Here is a 13,194-nt window from a genome sequence, read left to right on the forward strand (position 1 = left end):
AAAGGGGAATGACACTTCCTACCATAAAGTGCCTCATAATGAGCCATACCTATGCTTGCCTGATAGCTATTGTTGTAAGAAAATTCCACCAATGGCTTATATTGAGTCCAGCTACCCCCAAAATCCAAAACACACGCTCACAACATATCCTCGAGTACCTAAATGGTCCTATCTGTCTGACCATCAGTCTGAGGATGGAAAGCGGTGCTGAATGCTAGCTGAGTCCCTAGTGCCTCCTGTAAACTCCTCTAGAACTACGATGTGAAACGTGGATCACGGTCTAAAACTATGGATACTGGCACTCCATTGGGTCGAACAATCTCCTGTATGTAAATCTCTGCTAACCTGTTCATAGGGTAGCTAATCTTAATAGGCAGAAAGTACGTTGTCTTCGTTAACCTATCAACTATTATCCAGATGGCATTCTAACCATGCGGTGCCAACGGTAGCCCAGTAACAAAATCCATGGATACGTGGTCCCACTTCCATTCAGAATAAAAAGTGGCTGGAATTGACCAGCTGGCCTCTGGTGCTCAGCCTTAACCTACTGACATGTCAAACACTGCTGCACAAACTCTGCTATTTCTCTTTTCATGCCACTCCACCAGAAATACTCCCGCAAATCCCTATACATTTTTATACTGCCAGGATGAACAGTGTGTAGAGATCTGTGTGCCTTCTCTAGAATCGTCCTCCTGATGTTGTCATCTGCAGGCACACACAATCTGGTGTGAAATCTTAAAGCCCCATCGTCAGAAATGCTGAATTCTTCCCCCTGACCATCTTGTATTCTGGCTATCACTTTTGCCAATTCTAGATCATCCCTCTGAGCAAATTTAATTCTCTCATAAAGTGTAGGCTATACAACCAAACTGGCAATAAGCGCCTGAGGATCATCTTCCACTAACTCCACACCGAGTCTTTCCAAGTCCATTTGAATTGGTTGTTGAACTACCGCTACTAGCTGTGGTATATCTCTTGATTTACGACTCAAAGCATTAACCACCACATTTGCCTTACCTGGATGGTAACTGATGGTACAATCATAATCCTTGGTAAGTTCCAACCACCTCCTCTGCCGCATGTTCAACTTTTTTTGTGTGAAGAAATACTTTAGACTCTTATGATAAGAGAATGTCTCACACCTCTCACCATATAAGTAATGTCTCCAGATCTTTTGTGCATGTACAACAGCAGCGAATTCTAGATCGTGACTAGGGTAGTTCTTTTCATATTCCTTCAACTGCCTGGACGCATATGCTATCACCTTACCATGCTCCATCAGTACACAACCGAGCCCTTTCAAAGACGCGTCACTGTAAATCACATACCCATCACCTCCTGATGGAATCGTCAGAATTGGTGCAGTGACGAGCCGCTGCTCTAATTCTTGAAAGCTCTTCTTGCACTCTTCATCCCACACAAATCTGGCATTCTTCCTAGTCAAATGTGTGAGAGGTCCTGATAAAGCTGAAAACCCATCAACAAAACGATGGTAATAACCCGCCAGTCCTAAGAAACTCCTAACTTCCTACACATTCCTCGGCCTGGCCCAACTTACCACCGCATTGATCTTGCTGGGATCCACTGAAATACCGTCCCTTGAGATCACATGGCCTAAAAATGCAACTTTCTCAAGCACATAGTTTGGAATGCATAGTTAGAAGGTGTGTAGGCTAAATAAATCATTGTATGGGTTGAAACAATCTCCAAGAGCATAGTTTGGAAGGTTCACAAAGGCTATAATAACCTTTGGCTACCATATATCAGAGCAATTCAGAGACGAAAATATATTTAAAACCCAGGACCTCTTGGTAAATAGTACTATGACACCAACTTGAAAAACAGAGTTTGAGAAGAATATTTGTTTGTTACACTATTGTCTCAATGAATTCGTACAATACATATAGAGATGTGTCAGATTTATAGATCCTGTAATCAATCTATTTTTCTTACAATCAAGCTACATGTATGATGAATCTGTCCACACCTACTAGACATCTACATTGTCTCTAGAATAGGAAAGAATTTCAAAGTTAATTAGAAGAATAGTTGACTATCAACCCAATATTTCAACACTATCAAGAAGAAATGCTTAAGTAAAAAGAATCAAGAAAATAAAGACAAAGGTGAATTAAATTAAGTACGAATATGTATTGGCATTAGTAAGAGTGAAGCCTACATTGTTAGTAAAGGTTCCTAATTACACTATTGGTGAATTGTCCACGGACATAGACCTAATGTTGAATGATGTAGATTTTTTCATTTTTGCATTAATTGTCGTATAGGTAATAGAATGAAATGGCGCGGGAGAGTCGGAGAGAATATGACGTACATAGATTGTAACAGGGTTGTTTCAATGCAGGATCGTGGGCTGCTGTTGGAGGATGCTGGCCAAATATCATCTCACAACTCATGTCTTCAAAATCTGCAGAATCGTAAGGATATTATGTTCTTATTAGGCCTCTCATCATTCTTCATGAGTATATATGGTGGGACTCCCTGCCTGCCTTGGCCGCCCACCATATATATTATTTCTTTATGGTGACCAATTGAAATTCAGTGCTATTTATTAACTTGACAGTCCACTCAAAAAGTAGTGGAGTGTTGATATATTCAAAGGGAAGAATTAATGCTTACTAGGGACCATGTTGACCGGCATTCCTAGAGACTCCTTGATAAATCTTTGGGACGACATTTTGCACAAGTTAACGCACATCCCCACACAATTTGACTCCTCCAGAAACCTGCCATTTTTTCTTTTGTTTTTTCAGAAAAGAAAATTCCAGTTGAGGGTTGACCCTAAATGCTGATGTATAGAAGTATATTTCTTGACATTAAGGATGATTTCATGAAGATGAATGGTTATGATGACTGTAGATTAAGCAGATGCACGTCTCATGTGTGGCACAATCATTTGATCCAGATTGTTTATGGATGCAAGGCCATGATGCCTATTCTTCTGCTTGATTTTCAAAGCAATCTTTTAAAAATAGAAGTTTTAGCACGTACATAAATTTAATTTTAATTTTGAAATGAGGAATATCTTATTTTGGAAGAAGTATAAATACATTAGAAGAATATTTATTGTTACAATCTATTTTTACAATTTATAGTCATAATATAAAATTTTGATACAGTCACTATAAAATATGCATAGAATGAATCATGGATGCAAAGTGATAATTAATTTGGACCGCTAGCAATATTTCGTGATAAAAATTACTAGTATGAATAAAGAATGGAATGACTACCTGCATTTCTTTATGTGGACTACGTTCCTCTCTTTTTTATCATTAATGGTTGATTCTCTCACCTGATTGCAAATTTACAAGTTCAAACTTATTAGATTTAATAGTAGACTTCAATAAATGTTATGTCATTAAAAAAACAATCTATTCAAGTATAACAACAAGGCTATGTATATATTTTCAACGCTTTCTAGATCTCTCTTTATTTTTATTTTACTTTTTTGATAATCCGAAGACTACAACGACTATTGCGCCACTTTGGACACTATGATGTGACTCCAAATCTGGAGGGATGAAAGTCGTCCGTCCATTGTTGCACTCCTGGTAATTCACCAGAATAAACTCTCAAGAAAGAATCTAACTCGTGACATTGGAGTCATCAAAGTCACAAATCACTCTTACCACTTGAGTCATCTCAACTGGACTCTTTACTTATTTTTGCATATTCAATTCTACACATGCATTGCACAAGGGAAAGTGCAAGTCGAAAAGCAGTGCTTACTCAATTGTCCTAGATTATTCGTAAATAGTTAGTCAAGGTCATGCCTATGTTTTTTGCTTCTAAGGTCATATAAAATAAGTACGAATATATTAACATACAAAAGAAGTTCAACAATTAAAAAAATGATCGTGGAATCTTTTTTTATTAATCTAGGATATGGAATAAAGATAAATCATTCTTCTCAAATTTCACTATCAGATTGTATATTGTTATGATTGAATAGAATAACACAATCTTGTGCCAATATTTTTAAAAATTGTTATACTAAAATGGAATTTATAAGTCATTCATTCCTATCCAACTCATTTCATTTGGTGAAAACTATATACACTCAACCCATTTTGGTGGAATTTAGGTGTATTTTGATCTTTTCTTTCCCCGTAATTAAATGTTTTAAGAAAAAGAATAAAATAAGAGAAAGCTTAAAACATGATTTATTTTCTGTTCATACCTCGCAGGGTCCAACCAACCAAGCAAAAAACACTGTGGTGAAGGCAGCAAAGAACTCTCTTGCAAATTTTGAGTGGGGTAGCAGTGTCCTGATCTGCAGTTTTAGTCATTCCCCAAACATCATCAATAGTACATTTTGCCAAATAAAAACATGAGCGAGAGAGAGAGAGAGAGAGAGAGAGAGAGAGAGAGAGAGAGAGAGAGAGAGAGAGAGAGAGAGGGAGATGGAAGAGCGAAAACAACAGATAAGAATGAAGCAATGTTGCGGTGGCCGACATAAGTTGAAACTCTAGCCCCTGCATGGTTGCAAGAGAGGTAAGAGTTCCATTTTTTGTGTCATCATATCCACTGCCAAAATTGCAGTGGAAGGTTTTCCTTTTTCCTACCCCTAAGAAATTTTGAGACTTGATGGAAGAAACTCTAAACAGATACAATGTTTGAAAAAGACTTTCTGCTTCTTCAAATCTCATGTGTTAACATGCTGTTGCTGCATGTACACTTATTGGCATGTTAGTGTAAACCATGGTATTAAATGCTGCAATTATGAATTGATTGTCATGTTTGAAAAATGTATGATGGGCAATTTTCTCACTTTGGGCTCTCTCTCTCTCTCTCTCTCTCCTCTTCTCTTTTTTTTTTTGGTATATTTGAAAAATATAAGAACTAGATGAAAAGAAGAAGAAAACCAAATTGCTATTGTATTTTCATTTGTAATTATTGTTTAGAGTGAAGTTTTATTCAAATATCATCACAAATTTTGAAAAATTAAATGTTGACAACTTATAAAATATAAAAATTTGTTCATTAATTTAGTACTATACCACAATGTCGTATTATCTTCCTTGATTTATTTATTATTACACTGTATGTCTAAAATCCTGATACACAACCAACTTAATTCTTTTTAATAAAGGATGAATTTTGCATGAAGATCTCATGTGAATATGTATGGTGACAATGTATGATAGCAATATAAGGAGAAAAACAGTTGAATTCTTAAGAGTTTGTTTCGAAAGTGTTTCATAGGCACAAAAATCGATATAAACCACGTTTGCCTTTGCTTGTCACTAAGACATTCCAAGAATACAAATTCTTGGAAAGTGTAATATGTTCAAATAATAATTTTATTTACCTTATATTTTGATAAATTTTGGATTTAAAGTTGTATTAGATTTAGATTAGATGTAATATAAAATTATATTGAAATTTATTCAAATCATTTTCTTATTTTTTTATAATCAAATTAAAAATAAATTCTTACGTACTTTCACATATATTTTTTTTACTTTTTAAAAATTTATTTTCATTGAAACTAAAAATAATATGAATTTATATTTTATTTTATTCAAATATACACAAATGCATATACAAGGTCTGAATTTAAGTTATGGAGAACATCTACCCTTTACTATGGTGTCTACTTTCTCGCATTTGTGACCAATCTCTTCCAGCAAAAATCAATTAACATAGGTAAGGCAACATTGAATGTATATATATTTATATATGTGGGGGGGAGAGAGAGAGAGAGAGAGAGAGAGAGAGAGAGAGAGAGAGAGAGAGAGAGAGAGAGAGAGAGAGAGAAGGAGCTTGCCATGGAAAGAATAGGCTTTGGGAAGGCTTTGCCAAGAGCTGTGCTGACAAGTTCAGGTTGTTGGATGGGACTATAGTTCCGCCACGCCATCCTAGCTGCCTCGACCAAACTCTCGTACCCACTCTTACTGTTTCTAAGCCCTGCATTTTATTTTTTAAAATTTTAATTAAAAAAAGAAAAAAAAAGAGTTATCTCTTTCATCCCCTACATATCTTTTTCTTCTCTAAAAAATGTGGAAAGCAAGGAAATAATTAAAGAACGGCCAATATACAGCATGAAAGAAAAGGAAGGAAGGAGTGAACCCATTGTAGCTTGAACCTTCTGGGAAAGATGGTTTATTGCAATTCGGTGGAACCAGTTATCGTTGTGACAAAAATCTGCTGCTCGGTCTGCTCGTGTGGTGGATATGTCATGCACAGGTCTTGCCAGCACAGCCTGAACTCGAGGAGAGTAGTTCAACTTCATCCTCTGTCCCAGGCGAGTACTTGTCGAGAAATGACACTTGTTTTGTAGAAGCAGCATTGCTTCCATGTTTTAGAGAGAGGGAGTCCTGCTTAGGGAGAAGAATGTTTTAAAGCATAAATAATCATGCAAAGGCTTAGCATTAATTAAACAGTGTATTTCTTTTAGTTGAGTGGGGGTAAAAGTTCACTTGTTAGATAGGGTGACACCAGCTAACCAAGCCCTAAGTCGAAATAATTCAATCCTCTTTGTATAAATGGAAACCGTAGCTAACCAAACCTACTTGATAAATTGGATGCAAATTGAAAGATGTTTATGTCTATTATCTATAAATAATATGATCAAGTAAATCATTTTTTAGAGAGTAAAATTGACTATCATTATTTGACATTTTTCAAAAGAAAAATGCTGAAGGAGGCTAGCATTGCATAACACTATTCTTTTCAAAATGACATTTTTGTTGTCGGTCTTATGATTAAGGTTTTCCTATGAGCTAGGGGCTTAGTCTTATCCTCATTATAGCATGAAGCTTTATTGTGTTTTCAACTTTGGAATGATTGATGTTTCAATTTCTTGAACCATACAACCTTTCGATATGTTGTATTTGGGAGTATGAATTTTTTACTTTGAATCTGAATTTGATTGAATCTAAACAAATTCTAATACAATTTTATATAACATCTTATTCAAATAAAATACAAATCTAAATTTGAGACCTCTCCAAATATAAAAAGTGTGATTACAATCCTTAATTAGGGAGTAATTTGCAAAGCAAGCAATCTTGAGCAAACAAATTGGGGAATGTAGATGAGAATAAAAGAATTTTAACAATTTGTGCAGGATAGGTCATAGACCCTTAACGGGGTCTTAAGCAATGTTGGTTGTTAGTTTGTTTATTTTCTATGTTAATCCTAGTGATATTACACAAGAAACCAAAATATATATATATATATATATATATATATATATATATATGAAAGAAAAAAAAACTTTATTAATCACCAAACTATAATTAAAAATATTTAGAGTAAAAGACACTCACCTCTACTGAAGTTTGGAAAAAAGACAAAGACTTCCTCTAAGGTTAACTTTCTCTAAAGTTTTTCAAAAATGATCCTAACCTTTTCCAAGATTTCAAAAATGTCACAATTTTTTCCTAAAATTTGCATAAAATACACATACCTTTCCTCAATTTTTTTTTTTTAAAAACATAATAGAGGGTTTGTGTCTTTTTGACAAACTTCAGGTGAGGATCTTTGAATTTTTTAAATCTTAGGAGACTAAAAAATTTATTTTCTTGTTATAAATTTGAAGGGAGTATAGTGCCTTTTGCCCAAAGATTTCAAATGTAGTCATTAAATGCAGAGACCTACAGTCACCCTGTTCATATCAAACACTTGTCCCTAAACTACCAATGGTTCAATGCTGTCGAATGATCTCACTCTCTGTGACAACGGAAAAGACATCACCAAATCTTAGTTTTCTAACTCAACAGCAGGCCATGAGTGGAAGACACCCTACGTCCACCCATGCTCACCTTCAACCCTACAACTTATACTCACCCACAACACCTCTCCATATCATGGAGCAACTTGCGACCAAACATCAATCTTACTTCTCTATTGTTTTTTTAATTATTTATTTATTTATTTATTTATCTGAGTCTCTTTGAAGAAACACCTATAGGATCTCAAAGCAAAAAGCAATTGCTGCAACACCTGCTACCTAGCTCCAACCGATAATCTTTTCCTACTCCACTTACGTACCTCTCCCGCCTAGCTTTGCTGATTTTTCACTGTTCAAACACTCCTAGAAGTCACCTATCCACTATCTCCCTCTTTGCAGATTCAAAATGATATCCATGCATGATCCAGAGCTGAATTCAGTCATAGACCAAACGCCCAAAGGTGAAGGTGGTGCAAACATTAAGGTCACTGCCCAAACATACAGAATCATAAATGGGCATGAAGGATGAATCTCTACACTATCACGCGTGCATGCATACGCAACAACATGAAAAATTAGGAATGATCAGTCACCACACAAGCGCACACAGATGTTTGTAAAATCTAACCTCACTAACACCTAGCTACTTACTGTTGTAACTTCACCAAAATAATTAATTGGGGTGGCAAATTAAAACACCAATACTGATAGTGAGCCCCTTAATTCGAAAACACAAAATATATACTAACTAGCGGCTGAGAAATATAGAGAGTTAAAGAATGATTCACATTGAATCACAGAAACTTCGAAAACTCATTGATCATTAATTTACCGAGGTAGCTAGGGTGTGGCTTACTTACCTGCAGGAACTTGTGGGTAGAGATCAGGTATTTTGACGATGTTATCGATGATCAGCAGCAAGAGGGATATTTGGGAATGAAAGTGAACTAGAACTAGCTTAATTGCTCAATTAAGCACAACAGGGCTTCTTTCTCTAACACCTCGTGGGGGCCTTTTGGCTTTGGCGTAAGGGTTCCATCCTTTTTATAGGCAACTCCTAGAGGTGGTCGGGGGGGTATTTTTTTTTGTCACTTTCTTACTATTTTCTTTCGATTAGGAGGGAATATTTACCAAGGAATTCTGTAGGTGAGTGGGGAATTCCAGGATGTGGCTACAAGTGTAGCTGCAGCGGCAAGAGTGAGTAGGGCAGTGTGGTAGTACACAAGGAGAAAGAGCTTATAGGAAGGGAAAAATGTTGTATCTGCGCGATGCACATGATGAGGGAAATGTTAACAGGGCTGTTTCAATGCAGGATCGTGGGCTGCTGTTGGAGGATGCTGGCCAAATATCATCTCACAACTCATGTCTTCAAAATCCGCAGAATCACAAGGATATTAAGTTCTTATTAGGCCTCTCATCATTCTTCATGAGCATATATGGTGGGACTCCCTGCCTGCCCTAGCTGCCCACCATATATATTATTTCTTTATGGTGACAAGTTGAAATTCAGTGCTATTTATTAACTTGACAGTCCACTAAAAAAGCAGTGGAGTGTTGATATATCCAAAGGGAAGAATTAATGCTTACTAGGGACCATGTTGACCGGCATTCCTAGCGACTCCTTGATAAATCTTTGGGACGGCATTTTGCACAGGTTAACGCACATCCCCACACAATTTGACTCCTCCAGAAACCCCATTTTTGCTTTTGTTTTTTTAGAAAAGAAAATTCCAGTTGAGGGTTGACCCTAAATGCTGATGTATAGAAGTATATATCTCGACATTAAGGATGATTTCATGAAGATGAATGGTTATGATGACTGCAGATTAAGCAGATGCACATCTCATGTGTGGCACAATCATTTGATCCATGTTATTTATGGATGCAAGGCCGTGATGCCTATTCTTCAGCTTGATTTTCAAAGCAATCTTTTAAAAAATGAAGTTTTAGCACATATATAAATTTAATTTTAATTTTGAAATGAGGAATATCTTATTTAGGAAGAAGTATAAATACATTAGAAGAATATTTATTGTTACAATCTATTTTTACAATTTATTGTCACAATATAAAATTTTGATACAGTTACTATAAAATATGTATAGAATGAATCAAAGATGCAGAGTGATAATTAATTTGGACCGCTAGCAATATTTCATAATAAAAATTATTAGTATGAATAAAGAATGGAATGACTACCTGCATTTCTTTATGTGGACTACGTTCCTCTCTTTTTTATCATTAATGGTTGATTCTCTCACCTGATTACAAATTTTCAAGTCCAAACTTATTAGATTTAATAGTAGACTTCAATAAATGTTATGTCATTAAAAAAACAATCTATTCAAGTATAACAACAAGGCTATGTATATATTTTCAACGCTTTCTAGATCTCTCTTTATTTTTATTTTACTTTTTTGATAAGCCGAAGACTACAACGACTATTGCGCCACTTTGGACACTACGATGTGACTCCAAATCCGGAGGGATGAAAGCCGTCCGCCCATTGTTGCACTCCTTGTAATTCACCAGAATAAACTCTCAAGGAAGAATCTAACTCGTGACCTTAGAGTCATCAAAGTCAAAAATCACTCTTACGACTTGAGTCATCTCAACTGGACTCTTTACTTATTTTTGCATATTCAATTTTACACATGCATTGAACAAGGGCAAGTGCAAGTCGGAAAGCAGTGCTTACTCAATTGTCCTAGATTATTCCTAAATAGTTAGTCAAGGTCATGCCTATGTTTTCTGCTTCTAAGGTCATATAAAATAAGTAAGAATATATTAGCATACAAAAGAAGTTCAACTATTAAAAAAATGATCGTGGAATTTTTTTTTATTAATCTAGAACATGGAATAAATTTGAATCATTCTTCTCAAATTTCACTATCAGATTGTATATTGTTATGATTGAATAGAATAACACAATCTTGTGCCTAAATTTTTAAAAGTTATTATACTCAAATGGAACTTATAAGTCATTCATTCCTATCCAACTCATTTCATTCGGTGAAAACTATATACACTCAACCCATTTTGGTGGAATTTAGGTGTATTTTGATCTTTTCTTTCCTCGTAATTAAATATTTTAAGCAAAAGGATAAAATAAGAGAAAGCTTAAAACATGATATATTTTCTGTTCATACCTCGCAGGGTCCAACGAGCCAAGTAAAAAACACTTTGGTGAAGGCAGCAAAGAACTCTCTTGCAAATTTTGAGTGGGGCAGCAGTGTCCTGATCTGCCCTTTTAGTCATTCCCCAAACATCATCAATAGTACATTTTTCCAAATAAAAACATGAGAGAGAGAGAGAGAGAGAGAGAGAGAGAGAGAGAGAGAGAGAGAGAGAGAGAGAGAGAGAGAGAGAAATCAATGGATAAGAATGAAGCAATGTTGGGGTGGCCAACACAAGTTGAAACTCTAACTGCTGCATGGTTGCAAGAGTGGTAAGAGTTCCATTTTTTGTATCATATCCACTCCCAAAATTGCAGTGGAAGTTTTTCCTTTTGCCTACCCCTAAGAAATTTTGAGACTTGAATGGAAGAAACTCTAAACAGATACAATGTTTGAAAAAGACTTTTTGCTTCTTCAAATCTCATGTGTTAAGGTGTTGTTGCTGCATGTACACTTATTGGCATGTCAGTGTAAACCATGGTATGAAATGCTGCAATTATGAATTGACTGTCATGTTTGAAAAATGTATGATGGGCGATTTTCTCACTTTGGGCTCTCTCTCTCTCTCTCTCTCTCTCTCTCTCTCTCTCTCTCTCTCTCTCTCTCTCTCTCTCTCTCTTTTGGTATATTTGAAAAATATAAGAACTAGATGAAAAGAAGAAGAAAACCAAATTACTATTATATTTTCAATTGTAATTACTGTTTAGAGTGAAGTTTTATTCAAATATCGTCATAAATTTTGAAAAATTAAATGATGACAACTTATAAAATATAAAAATTTGTTCATTAATTTAGTACTATATCACAATGTAGTATTATCATCCTTGACTTTTTTTATTATTACACTTTATGTCTAAAATCCTGATACAGAGAAAAACAGTTGAATTATTAAGAGTTTGTTTCGAAAGTGTCCCATAGGCACAAAAATCAATATAGACCACGTTTGCCTTTATTTGTCACTAAGACATTCCCAAGAATACAAATTCTTGGAAAGTGTAATATGTCCAAATAATAATTTTATTTACCTTATATTTTGATAAATTTTGAATTTAAAGTTGTATTAGATTTAGATTAGATGTAATATAAAATTATATTGAAATATATTCAAATCATTTTCTTATTTTTTTTATAATCAACTTAAAAATAAATTCTTACGTACTTTCACGTATATTTTTTTTTTTTACTTTTTAAAAATATATTTTCATTGAAACTAAAAAAATATAAATTTATATTTTATTTTATTCAAATATACACAAATGCATATACAAGGTCTGAATTTAAGTTATAGAGAATATCTACTCTTTACTATGGTGTCTACTTTCTCGCATTTGTGACCAATCTCTTCCAGCAACAATCAATTAACATAGGTAAGGCAACATTGAATGTATATATTTATATATGTGGGGGGGGGGGGGGGAGAGAGAGAGAGAGAGAGAGAGAGAGAGAGAGAGAGAGAGAGAGAAAGAGCTTGCCATGGAAAGAATAAGCTTTGGGAAGGCTTTGCCAAGAGCTGTGCTAACAAGTTCGGGTTGTTGGATGGGACTATAGTTCTGCCACGCCATCCTAGCTGCCTCAACCAAACTCTCGTACCCACTCTTACCGTTTCTAAGCCCTGCTTTTTATTTTTTAAAATTTTAATTAAAAAAGGAAAAAGAGTTATCTCTTTCATCCCCTACATATCTTTTTCTTCTCTTGTGGAAAGTAAGGAAATAATTAAAGAATGGCCAATATACAGCATGAGAGAAAAGGAAGGAAGGAGTGAACCCATTGTAGCTTGAACCTTCTGGGAAAGATGGTTTATTGCAATTCGGTGGAACTAGTTATTGTTGTGACAAAAATTTGCCGCTCGGTCTGCTCTTGTGGTGGATATGTCATGCACAGGCCTTGCCAGCACAACCTGAACTCGAGGAGAGTAGTTCGACTTCATCCTCTGCCTCTGGCGAGTACTTGTCGAGAAATGACACTTGTTTTGTAGAAGCAGCATTGCTTCCATGTTTTAGAGAGAGGGAATCCTGCTTAGGGTGAAGAATGTTTTTAAGGATAAATAATCATGCAAAGGCTTAGCATTAATTAAACAGAGTATTTCGTTTAGTTGAGTGGGGGCAAAAGTGTTGGTAATTAACAAAAAATTCCTGAAATATGTGAAAAAAAAATAGAGAAAGAATATATCTCAAAGAAAAATCAATCACACGCACAAGACAGTATTTACGTGATTTGACAATTTTGCCTACGTCCATGGAGTTATAGGGATTTCACAATTATAAAAAATAAAAATAAAAATAAAGAGAGTGCGACGGCGCAAAGCTCTCTCTCTCT

The 13,194-nt window shown here is 35.2% G+C and overlaps 1 protein-coding gene and 1 pseudogene across 1 annotated transcript; both read right to left on the reverse strand.

Annotated features, from left to right (window-relative positions):
* Nucleotides 1–2,273: 2,273 nt before the first annotated feature.
* LOC131156013 (beta-carotene isomerase D27, chloroplastic-like) lies at nt 2,274–6,325 on the reverse strand. The gene is made up of 6 exons (XM_058109468.1): nt 6,097–6,325; nt 5,795–5,934; nt 4,205–4,297; nt 3,255–3,316; nt 2,641–2,747; nt 2,274–2,428 (listed from the first exon to the last, which is right to left on the reverse strand). The coding sequence occupies exons 1-6, from the start codon at nt 6,323–6,325 to the stop codon at nt 2,274–2,276; spliced, it is 786 nt and encodes a 261-aa protein (XP_057965451.1).
* Nucleotides 6,326–8,991: 2,666 nt separating this feature from the next.
* LOC131156014 (beta-carotene isomerase D27, chloroplastic-like) lies at nt 8,992–12,871 on the reverse strand (annotated as a pseudogene).
* Between the last annotated feature and the right edge of the window lie 323 nt (nt 12,872–13,194).

The sequence above is a fragment of the Malania oleifera genome, chromosome 5 (assembly GCF_029873635.1).
Source record: "Malania oleifera isolate guangnan ecotype guangnan chromosome 5, ASM2987363v1, whole genome shotgun sequence".
NCBI lineage: Eukaryota > Viridiplantae > Streptophyta > Magnoliopsida > Santalales > Ximeniaceae > Malania > Malania oleifera.

Coding starts and splice junctions, on each gene's coding strand:
- LOC131156013 (XM_058109468.1), bottom strand. CDS start 6,325: ATGGAAGCAATGCTGCTTCTACAAAACAAGTGTCATTTCTCGACAAGT. Junction 4,298..5,794: donor CAAAGCCTATTCTTTCCATG/GCAAGCTCCTTC, acceptor CTAAAACTGCAG/ATCAGGACACTGCTACCCCA. Junction 2,748..3,254: donor GTCCACATAAAGAAATGCAG/GTAGTCATTCCA, acceptor AAAAAATGGCAG/GTTTCTGGAGGAGTCAAATT.